This window comes from Mya arenaria, chromosome 16 (genome assembly GCF_026914265.1).
Source record: "Mya arenaria isolate MELC-2E11 chromosome 16, ASM2691426v1".
Classification (NCBI taxonomy): Eukaryota; Metazoa; Mollusca; class Bivalvia; order Myida; family Myidae; genus Mya; species Mya arenaria.
The window spans coordinates 5,087,674-5,106,629 of NC_069137.1; the positions used below are offsets into that span (position 1 = coordinate 5,087,674).

Below are 18,956 nucleotides of genomic sequence, written 5' to 3' on the forward strand. Positions count from 1 at the left end.
TACCTGTTTTGGGAAATATATGAAACAAGAAAAGAAAAGCCAAAAACAACAACAAAATATGTAAATAATAAAAAAATAAAGGAAAATGTCAAATCATTTCAGTTTTATTTAGAGTAGCACTATTTTCTACTATAAAACATATTGCTATCACCTAAGAAATAAAATAACAATTTTGCCAACTATCCTGCTGGGGTCGTGCTCGGTGTGTACGACAATTTTGTAATACTTTGATATACAAAATTTTACATTTTATAGTAATATTATTCCACGGAATGTACATAAAATTGATCAATATGCACTTATCTATTTTAAAATCAGGACTCTTTAATTATATAATTATATTATCTGAATAATGGTCTTACTACTTATGATGCTCCAAATTGTTTATAGCCACTCTCAGGACTGGATAACCCAATCCAACCATGTCCTATTAGACATAATGATTTGACGGAGCTGGTGGTGAAAACAATTTCTTTCAAACAGTTTCAATTGATTAACATTAGCTCCACCTCAACAGGAAAGGTTACAGCACACTTGTTTTCAAGCAGAAACGTTACGAGGAGATACATACCGAAATTCAGAAGTATGCATTCTCCTATAGATACGAATATTAATAGTAGGATAACAAATAAATTATCAATGTTATCCATGATTCTTGTGGATGATAAAAAAACAAAAGTAAAACAATAATCTGAGGGGGCGGGGCTCTTATCACATTTTGTGATACCTGTAGTTTCATATATACATGCTACATGTTTTACAGAATTATTCAAATCTATTACGTGGGATTTAGGCTCAAAGCATGGTATTCAAGGAGCTCTGATCCCTGATTAAGTTCCTTTCAAAGCTTTTTCCCGGCACTTAATAAAATCGAACCCTATTGCTCGAAGTCGCTTGGCTCAAATTCCTCTTTGACAAAAACTGAAAGGAAATGATTGATTTCTGAAAAATTAAAGTGTAAAAATTCCCGCTTAACTCGAATTCGAGGTTCACTGTATTTTCGCAGGACCCTGGGAGTTCAAGCCAACGGGTTTCGACTGGCCCTGTGCCTTTTGAGAATACCTTTCAGGTTTTTCAAACTATGGATTTGATCTATTTTATATTTCAAATAATATTTTATTTTATCTTTTAACAAAGTTTCAATGCCAAATACTAGTATAATAGCTTGTTAATTCAAATGTTTAAATCGTTCACTGTATTTTTTATTCATTTTGAAGAAGAATTACCTTTGTCCTACTAAAGGTATTCCATGCATATGGCGATCTTGCATTTCAAGTTTTTAAGTACCTCAAAAAATTTGAACAGGACAATAATTAAATATAATTAGAAGGTTGAATGTAACAAAACAATATATGGCAAGGGGTTTTGAGTGTGTAAGCTTATTCTTACTCACACTTGGGCAAAGCCCAGTCAGCGAATGCTCCAATAAGATTGTTAGTCATTTTAGGATTTTGGATCATAGTGCCATGACAGAATGTAACTCTAGTTGGAGCTACCCTGGTTCTTTAACGTACACCAGTGTATAGGACTGTCACACTGGATCCCAAACATATCTACCGGAAAAAAAGATTAGTATTTTTTTAGCAATGCGACAGGAAATCAAAACTGTAAACACAAGACCAAGGAGCCGCTTTTATAGCTAGAAGTTGTAATACATTTCTTTTCCCAATCCTTAAACATGCCTCATAGATTCCATTCAGTCTATTGGTCAACTAATTGTTCTGTCCAATCATAACATTCAGATTCTACTTTGACTTAAAATTATGTCAAATCTTATGTGGTTATTAAATAGGTCACCTAGGCCAGTATTTAGCATAGTTCTTATCCTTATCATTAGGCATGCCTCTGTGATCCCATTCAGCCTATTGATCAGCTAAATATACAGGCCAATCCAAAACATTTAGTTTCTAATCTTAAAATTGTTAGATCTTAGGTCGTTATGAAAAAGGGACGCTGGTACATAAGTCCTTTTATGGTTAATTCCACTGAAAATAAATTATCATTTCATAAAAAAAATACTTGAAATGATGTTAGACGATAAGTATTACAAGAAAAGAAAAAAAAGTATGTTACAAAAATACAGGTGAAAAGTTACCCAGGGAGTGACAATGCACTCATAGTTATAGTTAGCAACAAATAAAAGCCTTCCCATTCATGAAAATTCCATGATATTGCATACATTAGAAAAAATATACAAACGACCCACTGTATCAGACATAACTATAGATTACTCTTACTTGGCTCAGATTTGAGTTGAACTTTTATTATTTGTTTCATATGGTCAAAAAAATGTATTCTTGCTGAAATAATTTACAAAAATATTTTATATTATTACGAACTTGCTAAACCAGTACTCCAGCTAAGGCTAAATAGCAAGGTGCCACGCCAGGCTGCCCTTTTTTCAAGCACCCTGCTGCATTTTTACTTCATCCTGCTGTGTCCTTTTCTGTGATAGAGTCCATTTTCAGAAATTAGTATAAAAATGATAAATATGCATAAATGTGACACTTAAGTCAAATGTACAGGTATTCATTGGGACTTTAAGTATTAAAAGAAATCACAACAAAAACGCAATAAGACTTGAACATCGGCCTTTGCTAGTGCCCAATTTAGGCTTATTCTATGTCCGAGCACCCTTCCTTTTTTAAAATCTAAACTGGAGCACTGCTAAACCAAAAACTCCCGAGAAAAAAAAACACGAACATTACCAGTAGTTAAGGAAAGCACAAGTATGTCGCAATCTAATGAACTATATATTCAATGTAGTTTAAAGCTGCACTCTCACAGACTTTTGAAAACTTTTTTATTTTTATGCTGACAAAAATTAGTCACAGATTGTTCAATTTAGGCTCAAAAATTGATGTTTTATGCAATTTTCTTAAACCGTTAGTATCGCTTTAAGCCATAAAATATTAGTTTTTACACTGAAATAGGAAAATCTGCGATCTAATATTTTGTCAGCTGTATTTTATTACTGGTTTGCGGATATTTACGCAAAAACATTGTAATTCCAAGACAAAAAAGTTGTAAAAACAGTAAATCTGTGAAAGTGCAGCTTTAAAACACTCTCAGTATTACCATACACAAGTAACAGATTAGACCCGGAAAGAACAAGAAATGAAGGGAGGTTGTATCCCATTACAAGAATACCTTCAAACTCTCATACGCTCTACTCTCTGACAACAGACTAACTCCTTCACTTGATGGCTTTCCAGAGTTTTTACCTATAACCCTAGGAAGTTTAACAGTGTAAATGATTAAAGTAAAATATATATTTGACAATTTAAGGTAGTCACAGTCTGTAAAAAAGCTAAAAAAAAAGCTGTGCGAGTTTGAATTCATTGTATCTTGTCTTGAACTCCTATGGTAAACCATGTACAATTAAATGCAAAGTTATATGGACATAAATGTCTGTAATGAATGTCAAATTAATATTTGAGAACGTACCTTAAGCCTGTTAAAGGCCGAGTCACCCGGCGTTCCTTCTTTCACCTGTTCTTCCAATTTGTCCAGTTTCAACCTGGAAATTAATTAACATTGGCTGTAAAAATCAATGGCTTAAACTGTAAGATGTAAAAATGATTGACATAAACTGTACGGTCATGGATTTGAACTGAAAAAAAAACATGACTTGAGCTGTAAAATCAAAGAGCTGAGCTGTCAAATCAAGGACTTGAACTGTAAAATCAAGGAGTTGAGCTGTAAAATAAGGACTTGAACTGTAAAATAAAGGACTTGAGCTGTAAAATCATGGCTTTGAGCTGTAACATTAAGGATTTGAGCTGTAAAATTAATGACTTGAGCTGTAAAAACAAGGACTTGAGCTGTAAAATCAAGGAGCTGAACTGTAAAATAAAGGACTTGAGCTGTAAAATCAAGAAGTTGAACTGTCAACTCAACGAATTGAACTGTAAAATAATGGACATAAACTGCAAAATCATGAACTTTACCCTTTTACAAATGTCAACTGAATTATCTTGACTGTTGCTAATATACGTTGAATACATCATATACATGCACTGATTAAATCATTAACTTGTAATGGCATTGTTGTAATTGTAACTAATGCCAGATTAATTGTGTTTTAAAACCATGCCAATTACAAAATATAGTCGTCACAGTTCATCGACGGCCTTTTCTTTGAAACAAAATGCCCTGAGTAAAATGTACCTGAGTTGATGTTTTTCCTTTTCCTGTACTTTGATTTTGTTTTGCAGTTTCAGCATAAGACCAACATCAATGTTCTGCGTTGGAGGTGCTGGCTATAAATAGAAATAGGGTGCTTTAAATAGAATCACTGATCTATCATTCATTGGTCCAATTCCCCAATACAAATAACTCATATAAATATATCTATATATTCTAAAGAGAACCGCTTTCCCTATTCATTAAATGTCTTACCCCAAACAAACTATTAGTCAAGACCATTCCCATAAAACAGGTTGAAATCTACCTTTACTTGGTATGAGTTCTCTGATGCTTCAGCAGCAGAATTCAGTGGTGAGGATTTTTTCATAGCTGTTTCCATGGTAACAGCAGTTCGTGGGACATGTTCTTGTTTCTTCTTTTTCTCCGTACCAAAACCCTGATCCTTAAAAATAGACAAACAAATTTATACTTTTTTTCAGTTATCATCATTACTTTACAAGCAGGTAAATCTGAATGTTTTATTAGCGTATTCTTTATCTCAGGTTAATCATGAGTAATAATATTTTTGGCAATAATTTAAGTCAATTGGTTCAGGCACTTGATTCAAAAAGAGGTATTTCGTATAGAGGGTTTCAGGCACTTATTCATGCATTTTAATCATTATTCAGGCTCATTGATCATAACATTATTTAAGTACTTTGATGTTCATTCAACGCGTTTTATCCTTATTTCAAGACACTTATATCATTATTTAGGCACTATTATTATTGATCAGTCATTTTTACCCTTTGTTTAACCCCTATATTATTATTATTATCATTAATAAGCCTATTAAACACACTATTTTGGAGCTAATGTTATAATTAGGACACTTTCAGAGAGTTCTAAGGCGCTTGAAAGAGATTTTTCAGGCATTTTGACCATTATCCAGGAACTATTCGTGAATTTAGGACCTTTGGTCATTATTTAGGCTCTTTTATTATAAATCAGGCACTTTTATCATTATTCAGGCACCTTTATCATTATTCAGGCACCTTTATCATTATTTAGGCAATTGTATCAACATCCATGCACTTTTATCATCATGCACGCACTTTTATCATAAAGGATGCACTTTTATCATCATTCAGGTACTTTAATAACCATTCTTATGATTCAGTCTCCTTAACCCCTTATTAAGGCACTTACATCCTTGTCTTTGTCTTCTTCCTCCTTCTGTCCTTCATGTGTCACAGACTCCAGGCTCAGCATGCTGATGTCTGAATGTGTTCGCTTGTGGCCCTTGGTAAGACTTTGTAACATCTAAAATAGAATAATATCAAGTAATTTCTTATAAGGCCACAATTAATAAAGACTGTGTTTGGCTTAACCTGACCGCCATTTTGAGGGTACGGATAGTAATTTTGATTGAATTTCTAAAGCTGCACTCACACCGTTGGCCGTTTGGAAATCCTGCCATTTTTTTTTCCTAAACGTCTAAATGTCATGAAACCGATGATAAAAGACTGCTGAAAAGATCAGATCGCACTTTTCCATTTTACATTTGAAAATGTTTTATGGCTAAAAGTGTTACTAACGCTTTAAGAATAATATTATGTTTGCATAACACATCATGTTAAAGAGCCAGGGTAGCTTTAACCAGGGTTTCATTCTGTCTGTACACTATGCTCCAAAATCCTAAAGTGACTAACAATCTTATCAGAGCACTCGCCAAATGGGTGTGAGCAAAAAACAGCTTACACACCACCTTGCACTATAACATAAGTTATCATCATCGTTGCAAACCGAGATAATCAATAAACAAACCTGAATTTTGCCTTGCATATTCTCAAATCTCTGTAGAAGCCTATTATGTTCTTTCACCAGCCTCTGGTGTTGCTGTCTCTCTGATTCCATCTCTTGGACAAGCAGTTTACTCTGTTCCTCCCATTCATCACAATCTGTAAAACATAAGTTGATTGGTTAAAACTATGTAAGATGATGTTTGATTGGTCTTTTGACAACACATACTGTGACATCATAAATATTTGTGGGAAATTAATTATTGTGGTTAGGTGGGTTGGCTTATCGACGAACTCAAGATCCCAACAAAACAATTCCCTTTAGTTATGAACCAATATTGTCTATGTAAATTGAAATATGAATATTCACCTGACGATTCATAGTAGCGGTATACAGCTTTTACCTTAATCATTGTTTATATTACTATATTAATATGCATTTTATTATATATGATTAAGCTTCATTGATAATAAAGTTAAGTCAATTTTAAGTAGTAGCATTTAGTTCCTTTGTATGATATTCATTGAACATAAAAGCACAATAGCACGATATCGGCGCATGGTGATTTTGCAGACAATTTAGGATCGAAAAAACAAACAAGTTCAAGCCAACAAGTATAAATTATTTCACAGTGAGTTAATGCTTTATCCCAACTGTATTAAACATGTTATTTCTTTGGTTTGGTTAAATTTATTCAAAACGTTTATTATTGATTTGTCATTTTATTTCAATAATGACTGTCGACCAATTAAACTGATTGCAGTTTTGAAAAAGTGATACAGAATCTAATCAGCAGCTGCATGTCCTGTAACAGTAACGAGCAATGCTATCGGTAAGCAGATATGCGATCTCAACCAGCGGTAGGTAAAATATACAGCTTTTGAGACCTCTCTACCACTATACGGCTCTGAAAATGATATCTACCTCTATTGAAAAAATGTAACCATCATTGTTTTTTACTTAAAATTCAAGGGATCTAAACATTCTACCACTTTTGAATCCAATCTACCAGAGGTTTAAATGCATGTTGGTTAGAATAATTAAACATGGGGTTTGATTGAATTTACCGTTAGAATTCAACATAGCTTCCATCTGCTCTTTCACTTTTTTGTTGGCTGCTTCTAGCTCTGAATTAATATTAGTGTTCTCTAACCGCAGCTCAACATCCTGTAAGAAAGGATTTGATTGGTCAATTTCAGACCTATGGACATAATTTTTATGTCTTGGTTTTAGTGTTTACAGTCTTCGGCCAACTCCTCTGAAACCAAGAAAAAAGTAATATAATTGGTCAAGTTCCTTTTATAACACAGAACACATCAGAACAGAAATTATATCAGACTTAATCATAAAAAGCTCATCGTCACAACAATATGTATAGAAACAAAAACATGGCATGTGACAATTTTTTATAGCATAATGTTAATAAATATATTTTTTACACAGTAAGGTGAATGATTTCATTGATTATTTTCAAGCTCAATTTCTGTTTAAATGATTTAATTTGTCAATTATCTTTAATTATCGGGAAAAGTTACTGTGTTTATATTAAAATAGACAAAACCAAGCGTATATAACTGGTTGATTATTTGAGTTTGTCAGTTAGCCAAAACGGTTATTGATTGGTAAATATTTATCCTGTATTAACCATTTACCAAGCACATCAATTAAATGTGTAAAAAGCCAAACGATATCCTCGTGGACAATTTATCAAAGATTTTTTAAACATTTGGCAGCTAATGTTTCCATGAATATGAGTTTTTAAATATATTTCGTTGATTAATAAACAAAACGAGCCACTGTTTGTTTCTGAAAACAGTTTCATCGCCTATTCCTACCAAATTGGGAAATTTGCCGACTCTAAGAAAATACCAAGTCTTGTTTAAATATGTGATATAATAAGAAAATAATGCATTATACTATATTAGAGCTGACCTTGCACATATTTTTTTCAAGAACAACTTTGCTTTTATATGCATTTATGTAGACTGTGTTCACTGAATTGGGAAGATACTTTGAATGTTTGGGAAAGATGGACTTCTTTCCCAAGGGGAAACAGCCTTTAAAAGGCAGAACATGCACTAAGAAAAATCACTGCAAGCAAAACCTAACCTGGTCGTATTTCTGTTGCAGTAAGTAATTCTTCGAGATGAGATCCTGTTTTTCTCCTCTCTTATGTTTTAACTCTATACGGAACCTGAAAACATTCAAACATCAATAATTATAATTATTTTCCAAAGTCACTTTTAGGTAGTCTCATTATTTCGAATGAATAAATGTCGAGGCATTGTCATAGCATTTGTTATATTCGCCCATAGCGTCATTGCAGCGTCAACTGCGTGGCAGCCTCAGCGTCCCTAGGGTATGGTGTTGTAGCAACCATTTACAAAGGACCATGCACCTGACTTATTTCATTGATATTTGTATCAAATACAGAATGCATGATAGAGGGAAATAGTTATCAATAGTACGTATTATATTTTTTTCTACTTTGGTTCCCTTCCATTCATCATTAATTCATATATTATAATTATAAAATTGCAATTATGATAAATCCTTTTTAGTGTGGCATTTTAGCTAAGATTACCTTTAACTTTTCAGATAGCATAGATAGCGGCTAGAAAAACAGCCATTTTGGTTTTGGTTCAAAAGATGCTGCTGATTGAAAACAAACAAACTCATTTTTGTTAGTGTTATGGGGTTAAGATTTGGTCTCATATCTAGAATTCATTAATTGAAATGTTTTCTCCAAACTTGTGGATGATATATTCTAAAGTGGTTGCAATATGTTTGACTGAATGCGAATATTTTTACCATGTATTACAATAATGAAATGTGTTCAATGCATGCTATCTAACCCAGTGAGGCAGTTGCCATGGGTTTCTCAATATGAAACAAAGTTATTATTAATTTAGTGTCGACGTTTACAGTTTAACCTAGCGCAAAAAGTACAGTCATGTGACATGTATCTATTTATACCTCACCTTATACGCCGGTTTCTTCAGACCTTGGTTTCATTTATTCATCACCATTTTGGTAATAATTGCATATCATTGAACCAAATATATTATGCCCAAAATCTCAATGGTTACCATCTCTGTTTAAAGTTATAAGATGTGTAATTCCCAACAAACCATTTCATCTGAGGTGATGAGATGATCATAATTTTATGCAATATGCGTGTATATGGTAAATGGGATGACCAAAATAGAATGCGTTGGGCTTGTCGAGAGAAGATGAGTTGATCAAAAGTTTATACTATAGGCATGTAAAGGAGATATGCGGTGATTAATTCATAATGAAGTGGAGCGAAGATAAGACGAACAGAAGAAATGCAAAAGGTGTATCATATAAAGATGAGATGTACGCGATGACAATATCAACGATGTTCCTGGCAATAAGAGGATTTTCTTGCAGTGTAGTGTACATAATCTTTTGCGATTTACACAAATATTCAGTTAAATGTGATTATATACAACTGTTGTATATGTTGTTCATATACAACTAACGATCGTGTCTGTCGTACGATTATATCGGACAGAGGGGACCTAAATTGGTTTCTGAGAGCTGGGTTTGAACCTTGCTAATTAGCCCTAACATATGAACTATGTTTTGTGCGACTGTGTAGTGCGAAGTTAGTCAGTGCTGTCTAAGTCAAATCATCCGATATTGCTTCGAAAGACGTTGGGTATAATATAGTTCGTAGGATTAACCGCGTCAGAAGGCCGAAATAATCTAAGGCAGTGAAGGAAATAATGTCCAAACCTTTCTAGTTCCTCTTCCTTTTCCGAAAGATCCAAAGTTAACCTGAAACAAATTATAATAGTGTTGCTTCATCTTCATTTAATATCTTGCTATTACGATGGTATTGCTTTTAATATCTTGACAAATAACAGCTTAATTTATTTATACTACATTTAACTATTATTGAAAGTAAATTAATGGTATAATATTTGGGTCCCTGAGGATGACGTCAAAATTATTTAAAATAGTAAACGTTATACTTAATCCGTCCCTGCACTTGAAGTTTTAATTCTTCCTCCAGGTCTTTTGTCAGGTTACTGAAATGATGTAAGTATAGAAATAAATGTTAAATGCAATCACATCTTTTAACATTACCATGAGAATGAATACACAATTTGATAATTTCGAACGAAAATGGAAATAAAAAGTATGATTTGTTCGTGTCCATTTCTCTGAAGGTAAATTTGCTTTTGATTAAAACTTGATTTTAATTGAAATATTATTGAATGAAAGAAATGCTTTCTTTATAAATATATATACATTTTAACGTTATCAGCATGTTTTTTTATCAATATATCAATTTGTATGTTGGAAATGCACATTACCTATTGCTGCTTGAAATGTATTCATTGACGAAGCCTTGTGACATATTTATATTATTATACGCGATTTCTACTAGTGTAATGAAATTAATTTAGACTTCGGAATATGAAATGATCTTAACGGAAAGCTTACAGTGTATTTAGAAACAAAACAAAAACATAATTAAACTTGTGTATTCATTCGCATGTGAACATTTGGTTTTAGTTTTTACAAAATTAGTCTTGGGTTGTAATTGTAAAACTAAATATTCCGTGAATGTTTTTAACAGAAAAACACACATAGTTATCGGGGAAGGTGCGCTTCAATTCACTAGTCTAAATTTGTAATGCATTATTGCCCTTCTATTAACTTATCAAAACAAAACAAATAAGGTGATATATATTGGCTTACCTTAACTCTTCTTTGTATTTTTTAAAGCCAATTCTTTTAATCTAAGGATAAAACATATGATTTCATTTGATATTTCAGGTATAAAATTGGTAGGACTTTGTCCCTATGACCGTGTCTTAAATTATTGTTATTTCGAATTGAATACAATACAGGTATATTCTTATAGTGTGAGTTTTGAAAATACAGTTTATTTATGTTAACTCGAATAGTTGATGTTCTTGTATTAAACTACAATGTACATAAACATGTTACGACATGATTTGTGTTATAATTAGTCGTAATCTTAAGCATCTTAAGTTATATAAGTTTTTTTACAAGAGTAAACAGACCTTAAACGGTACTCATATATTCATTACTATAATTTTGTAATGCATTATAACCCTTCAATTTACATATTGAAAACACAACAAATAACGTGATAGAATTTGGCTTACCTTAATTCTGTTTCTGAAGCCATTAAAGCTTTTTTCTTGTACCTAAGGATAAAATGCATATAATTTCATTGAAAAGAAAACGCCAACACAATTTTGTTTATTATACGAACTGTTCGTTTATGCACTATGATTACTACTACAATGTGTCTATGATTATACTCTTCGAAAAACAAACGAAATAGCACTCTCTCGCTCTCACACGCTCTCTCTCTCTCTCGCTCTTGTTCTCTCTCTCTCTCCCTCTCCCTCCCTCTCTCTCTCTCTCTCTCTCTCTCTCTCTCTCTCTCTCTCTCTCTCTCTCTCTCTCTCTCTCTCTCTCTCTCTCTCTCTCTCTCTCTCTCTCTCTCTCTCTCTCTCTCTCTCTCTCTCTCTCGTCAACTGCTAGCTGCCGTTTATTTCCGTTGAATATAACCTGTGTTGATGACACAATTAACAAAGCAATTACATATGAGTAAATGTATTTCAGAAGAAATAAACGTATAACTGTTTAAAAGACGTAGAATACTACAAATTCTAACACTTTTTGCTACAGTATTTTTTCACATGAAACTAAATAGCAGTTAAGCAGGATGTTAGTGAAATTGAAACCTGTTTAGTAGAACAAGAAATGGAATTAACTATAAATCGTGATTTAAACGGATTTTTATGCTTTTTAGGTAACCATGGTATTGTAGGAATGTTTTTATGATCATTATTCAACACAACTTGAAATTTAGCATTATAATCAATTTGATTTTAAATAATATTTTGATCATCGATTTTTGATTTAGGAAGGTAGGTTCTAAAAGAATGTTACTCTTCAATGATAGTATAAACATAACATAAAAGTCAAACTATGATTACATTATTAACTGGTATAAATACAAGTCTTTAATGTAGAGATTTGATACCCATGATCAGCTTTTGAGTTAACGAAATATACTTTTGGGGGAGGGCCAATGGATTATTATTGAAAACATCTATTTTCTTATCTAGTAGGTACAATATTTAATTCATCCATGACATTAAGGCATTAAGTAGTTCGACCACTTCTCTTTCGCACCAGCTTTTACAATATTTGGATAAAGTTTATGTCATTTATATTGTACATGTATGGAGACTAATTTCAGATGCTATCCGGTATTTAGGACCTTTATTAATAAAATTAAAATCTTCTGTAACAATACGCCCAACAGGGTCGTAGCGATACATAAAATCATTACTATCACAATAAGAAGGTGTATTTGCAGAAATGTCATCTTCTTCTACTACTTTATTATAGTTAAATATGAAATTTCTAATAGGCTGTTTATATTTATAACATATTATTGGTGCTTCATTATTCTTAAAGGAGTGCGAAGTACACTTTTCTACATTTTATTCTTGAATAAACCATATAAATTGGGAGGATGTATGACCTTTTTGTTAAAACAAAGTTTTATTGGATATGATTTGCGTGTATCAACATTCTCAATAGTAGGATAAAGGTTATGTTTCGTATAACCATAAACAATACAAGCGCATTCATACTTTGAATCTGTTATCAAAATGATTTTGTCCGCTTCCCTGTCAAATAAGCGTGAAGAAGTTACTAAAAAGGAACATGAAGTAGAAAGAACGCGATAATTGCCGTTTAGTAATGGAATATTATAACACTGCTCCATATCAATTGTTCTACGTTGTTTTCTTTTAATGTTTCCATTATTGCTCTTGCCAAGTGATTTTGTCTTACGCTTTCTATTTTAAGAATAATGCAAAACTATTAATATAATAACATTTTGAAATATTGCCTACATCAAATATGTTATCATTGAGTCCAAGCGGATATGGACCTTGTTTACAATGTTAGCAATATCGTGTACCTTTGTAATACTTACTCAAATTGGCTTTGCAAAGTTTTTAACTGCGCTTGTGTTTCCCTTAATTCGTTTGACTTTGCTGCTAGAGTGTCATAAAAATTATTTCCTGCTGTCCTGAAAAAAAGTTTAAATGATTCATTTTAGGTTTGCTATAACGTCCGCATAGAGGGCTAAAACAATGATTTAAATATTTTACTCGTTCTAGGAATAGCACGTTTACGAATATGTATTCATAAATAAATAAATAATACCATGCGTCAAATCAACGGCTTATGAAACAAAAACTTTATTGACCGATTGCTCATAACTTCATGAGTCCGAAGGACTCCACTCGTACTTTGACCAGCCCAATTGCGTACATATCCCCGATAATGACATCAACTCCGCAATTTATTTCTTATATTTAAACCAATAGTTCATTATTTCATTCAAGAAAATACTTCATTTCATTAAGAAAACCTTTCAGTATTCCTTTCTTTACCCATTATGTAAATAGAACGACCCGACTGTAACCGAATTTTTCAAATGACGTCACAATAACGCGGGAAAGTTGAACCACTTGAAATCACTTTTAAACGTAAAATTGAAACACTTATGGCAACATTACATTTAAATACATAAAGATAGTTCCAGTAGCCGATATCCTCTTTTATCCGGTCTAAAACCTTCAACCTAAGAGTTTGTGTAATATAGTCGTTTGATTTTATTATAATAGTTAAGTTAAAATTTATACATATAATACATAACCTTACCTCAGTTCCGTACATTCCTTCTGCAGTTCCTCGATTTTCTCGTTCAGCTTCCTTTTATTTTCACTAAAGAGACAGGAAAAAAAACACCGTTATAAATGTTTACCTTGTTATACAAAAATTGGACTTTTGCATTAATGCAGCGAATACTAATACCAGAATATTAGATAACAACGGAACTAAATACTAGATTGAAATAAGCAGTTGTATTGCTTCTGCTTCTTATACCAAACGGTCGAGAAAAGAATATGTTTATTCAGATAAGGAAATTCTTACACCAAATTACTTGCCTAGCTATTTGTAGATCTTCTTCTTGACCTCGAATCCTCTCCAAAAGCTTAATCTTCTCCTCTCTACGAGCATTAATCTCTTCTTCTATTCTGTTAAAATAAGTTACACATATTTGCAACATTAATGCGTTTGAAGTATCAATAAAATTAATATTACATAATAGCTCTAAACAACTGCACTTAAAAAAATGATTCCTCTTTATGGCAGATCACGATATTTGTTCATTGAAATACTTCTTTCAAGATAAACTTTGTTTTAAATTTGAGGTCATGTTTTTTTGTGTTTTTTTGTATCTTACATTATTTTGAGAAAAGTAATCATTCTTGCAGGGGTTACTATACAACCAAATTCTTTCTACATTAAGAAATGGCTCTTATTTATATAAACAGAATATATTCAAATTTAAAACCCTTGTGTACTACTATCAACACATTAATATTATAGAACAACAAAATAAAAATAAAAGCAAACAAAGATTATTTAATTTTTATATCAATTTTATGCGAAAAACTACAGAAACAAGCCTCGCTTTAATCGTTTTCAAATGAACTCGTTTAATAAATTTGATAAACAATAAACACCCATTTGAGATCCTGTTATATTAGACATGCATATTCTTTTATTCATCAACTTTCTTAACTAAGTGGTTTTCTGTTTTCGAACAAAGAGGAAGCTGCTTGGAATTATTCCGTAGACGAGTTGTTTTTGTTTGCATTAATTTAAACTCTGACTTTAATTTTAATACGGATATTAGTTTTAATTGTGTTTTCAATTGTCTTTCAGTTGTTGCTTTCCTTTAAAGTATTCATATATATGTAAAGCTTAAATTCAGAGATACGTGACTCACACATTGCAATCGGATTGCACTATTTTCAGTCAATGTTAACTAATATATTTATAGGCATTTATAACTGTCCTAGAAATTTATATTTCTTCATCCTGACAAATACTTAAAAAGTGGTTAAAAAGTAAGAAAGCTGTCCGTGACAATTTTACATATTTTTTTTTGATTTTTTGTATCATTTTATCAACATGTTTTGAGATTAAATCTAAAATAACGATCCAAAAAGTGTTTACTTCTTTAGTTTTTGAAGCTGGATTGATCTTGAACACCAAATTACATTTATTTCATTTAACGTAAAAAAACAATGGTGTATCTCACCGAATCGAGTCTTCGATGAGCGCTGTATCACGAAGTCATAACTTTCCCTCTCGAAACATTCGCTGCTCTTCTTGTGTTAGAACTTGTGTCGGAAATTCCCTGAAGCAAAATAAACGGCTGAGAAAAAAAATGCAATTAAAAATGAAAAAAATAAACATACTTCAACTATAAATGTAATATGTTAATCACATTTTAAACACGGACAGTGGGTCAGACGTTTGAGTCTGAAGTCGAAGCTGCTTGGGTAAAGAAAAGTGTGAAGGAAACGGCAATGGTCTGTTATGCAAAGAAAGTCTTCGATGAAACAGATTTATCTCGTGAAATTCACATGATGTCATAGAATATATATGCAAAACGCTACAGAAACAAGCTCAGTAGTAAAAAAACAAAAACAAAAAAAACGGGTTAGTGGCACTGGGCAAACGCCAAAGACATAGAACACAAAATCACAAACAAGAAACATAGAAGAACAGCACAAAACTCCACAAACAGCATAGTGCAAACATACTATATATATAAAAATAGGTATGTTTATCAATTATTGTAAGGTACCGCCTTGGAACGGTCAGTAAAATATACATTTACTGGGGGTTTCAACCTGTTTTTTTGTGCGCAAACCTCAATTTTATCCATACAATCCTTTATAAAGATACAACGCAAAAGGTAAATCTGATATCTGTAACTATAATTATAAGAAACTGTATCAAGATATTGATATTAGCCAATTTCCGGACGTTGTTAAAGAGTGTTAATACTAAGGATAAAACTAAAGTCTACAAAAGAAGAAAGCATTTGAATTACGTCAGATCCTCGAGTTTAAAGAAATACGTATTCAAATTGCTTTTTTCTGGTACAAGGATACAGGCTCATTCTAGCTGACAAAAATAAACAAGGAAAGGATGCATGCATGAATACATTGCAAATAAACAATTAACATAGAATCCATCACAATATACTTTAATATATCTGAATGGATTTTTAAAACAGTCATATGGTAATTTGTTCAAATACATTTTTCGGTTCAGTTCACCTCTTCATACATTTTCTCGTCACTTCTTTTATTTTACGCCAATTCTTTGTTGGGTGGTACTCTGCTTTCCAGTTTGGAGTGTTGAATTCAAAATGTAATGTTTTATACAACAACGCATAAAATAGTCTTAAATGGTTTATTGTGATTGTGTATACAATCGGATCAAAATTAAATTGTAGAACAGAAATAGATAAATATATTCCTTACTCAATTTTTTCTTGGTCTTTTTTTAATTGTCGACGTGTTCTTCTCACTTCTTCTACTTTTTCTATTATAGCTGTATCCCGTTTACTGCAGCTTGCCCTGAAAATATTTCCTTTTATACATTCTAGAATAATTTACCTGCTTAATCAATATATATATATCAATATATACTTTATTTAAAGTTGCATCTATATTATTATCAGCATAACATCATCATATAATGTTCTTAACTTCCGATAAAGGTTTAAATGACAAAGATAAAATGTACATATGCAATATTTTAAACACATTGACAGCATTGATAATGGTACATCTGTAAATGAACATAAGCATTACAACAAAACACAGGCAGTATATGTTCTAATCAATCATATTATTGAACTTGATCAATAGTATTGGGGTTCCCGGTGAACAAAAAGTGAATGCGAGGTTATTGAATTCGTAAAGCCTTACCTTAGTTGAGTACGTTCCTTCTGTTTTTATAAGTAAGTGTTGGACTTCCGCCTTAGAATGGCCAGTGCAAGACGAGTTTTCTGAGGCTAAAACTCGTTAATCCTTACTTCAAATCCATTTATCCCTCCTCCAGTAGCGCCTTTTTTATTCAGGTATCACCATTTAACGTTAAAATTACCGCATTATTGGCATTTTAACTAGTAAAGCCTTACCTCAGAGACATACATGTATTCTCTAGTGTCTCTATCTTCTTGTTTAGGTCTTGTTCCTCATTTCTATTCGAAAATAAATGTAAATTAAGTTAAATATATATATATATATATTTTTTTTTTTGGCCTTATTTGATACTGTACACGCGAAAAAGATTTCTGATTCTTATAACTGATTCATTTCTTTGAATGTGTTGCTTTGTAAACAATGTATTTTTGTTGATATTTTTTATTTATGTTCTACAGTTGTTTTTTTTATCTTTTTGAAAACCAGGTATTGTATATAGATGAAATAATGCAACACCCGCCATAGGCAGACAATTTTTAAAAGTGCATTAAACATATATGACTGCAGTTCGATTGTGGTTTGAATTGGATATAATATCATTTTAGTTGATATCTTTAAATTGTTTCTGCTTTTATCGGTAAAAATGCAGTAAGTAAAAAATCGATATTTGTCTTCCGATATTGCGATTGAAGTAGGATATATGTTCTGTTTGAACCGAAAGTACCAAGACGGGAAAATTCAAGATGGCGACAGCTTTATATGGAAAACGCTGTGTAAGTAAGAAAATAAATTCGTTTAGTTTAATGGTTGGTTGTTTTCAAAAAAAAGGTTATCATGGATAATGTTCGACAATTAGATAAACATGATTTAATGGACATTGACAAGTATAGGTGTTCACTGAATTATCATAACATATGAAGACACGGTACTATACACAAGGTCCAAGAATATGCATTTGGAAATATTACACAGTATCTGTGTATTATTTGTATACCAAGGTAAAGAATAAAACTGATTCTGATTGGAATTTAGCTTATTTGAACTATTAATCAATGCTAATTATATTATATATGTATTTAAATTGAAATATTCATTAAGGTTTAACCGTTTTAAACGAAAACATAATTACATATTGTTGGGGTTTAAAAAGGGCGGTATAAAAGTCCTGTCGGACGGGATCAAATCTGTACCAACGGAAATCTCCATACTGATCTGATAAAAAAGGTGGGGCATAATAGACTGGCAGATCTAGAAGGTGTGTTGAAATATGAATACAACTTGTAAACAATACGTTGTGCAACGATGTTGTCTATTGCATTACTTTGTGAAAAACTACAGAAACAAGCTCAGAAGCAAAAAGTTTAAACATAAACCCGGTTGTATTGCACTGGGTAAACGCCAAAGACAAAGAACACAAAACAAAAAAGTCAGAACAGCACAGCAAAAAAGTGATTACTAATTAAAATATGATCAAACATCGGTTTCGGATAATGATTACAAATATTTTATTATTTATTTTCTCTTCAATCTCTTTATTCCCGTTGGGGGATGATTTTAACATATACAATATTTGAAACAATCACAATTGTACAATATACTTGGGTAAACATCAATTCAAACAAGTCAAAAGAAGCTATGTACAAACTATATAAGTTCAATTTATGTGTAAGAAATATAGTTATATATGATGGCGTTAGCAATAACACGGCAAAATGTAAGATTAAGAAGGTATTTAATGTAATATTTAACCACGAAGAAGCGCGATTATATCATAAGCATTACCTTTTGTAATAAGCTAAAACTGCCGAAGGGATCTCTTAATTTAAATAATGGGTGAAGTTAATCATGACATTGAGTTTGACTGCTGCTTATGGACACCGTTGATCGTTAATCACTTGTCACTTAGGGCATTTAGTTATCTTGGCATGTGTTGTATATATATATTGTTATTAAATAAACAAACAATCAGCCATTTTGATGCTCAGATTCCGGACAACCGACTCTTGCATTTAAATTCTCCTTGGTCAAAATTGACGCTGACTCGCTAAGTTCTGGTCATAAACAAATTATCACGGGAGCTCGGGTCAATTGAAAGCACTGTTTAGGAAACAAACATGTTTCTGTTTCCAATTC

General features: G+C 32.0%; 1 protein-coding gene across 1 annotated transcript in view; it reads right to left on the reverse strand.

Annotated features, from left to right (window-relative positions):
- LOC128222380 (unconventional myosin-Va-like) overlaps window positions 1-18,956 on the reverse strand; it is a 77,969-nt gene that overhangs the window by 30,156 nt on the left and 28,857 nt on the right. Inside the window, exons 3-13 of the mRNA XM_052931354.1 lie at window positions 13,977-14,066; window positions 13,690-13,752; window positions 12,956-13,051; window positions 9,694-9,735; window positions 8,041-8,125; window positions 6,999-7,098; window positions 5,956-6,089; window positions 5,338-5,451; window positions 4,454-4,591; window positions 4,171-4,262; window positions 3,448-3,520 (exon numbers count right to left, since the gene is read on the reverse strand). Coding sequence (XP_052787314.1) covers window positions 3,448-3,520; window positions 4,171-4,262; window positions 4,454-4,591; window positions 5,338-5,451; window positions 5,956-6,089; window positions 6,999-7,098; window positions 8,041-8,125; window positions 9,694-9,735; window positions 12,956-13,051; window positions 13,690-13,752; window positions 13,977-14,066 — 1,027 coding nt within the window. The remainder of the gene's footprint in view (window positions 1-3,447; window positions 3,521-4,170; window positions 4,263-4,453; window positions 4,592-5,337; window positions 5,452-5,955; window positions 6,090-6,998; window positions 7,099-8,040; window positions 8,126-9,693; window positions 9,736-12,955; window positions 13,052-13,689; window positions 13,753-13,976; window positions 14,067-18,956) is intronic.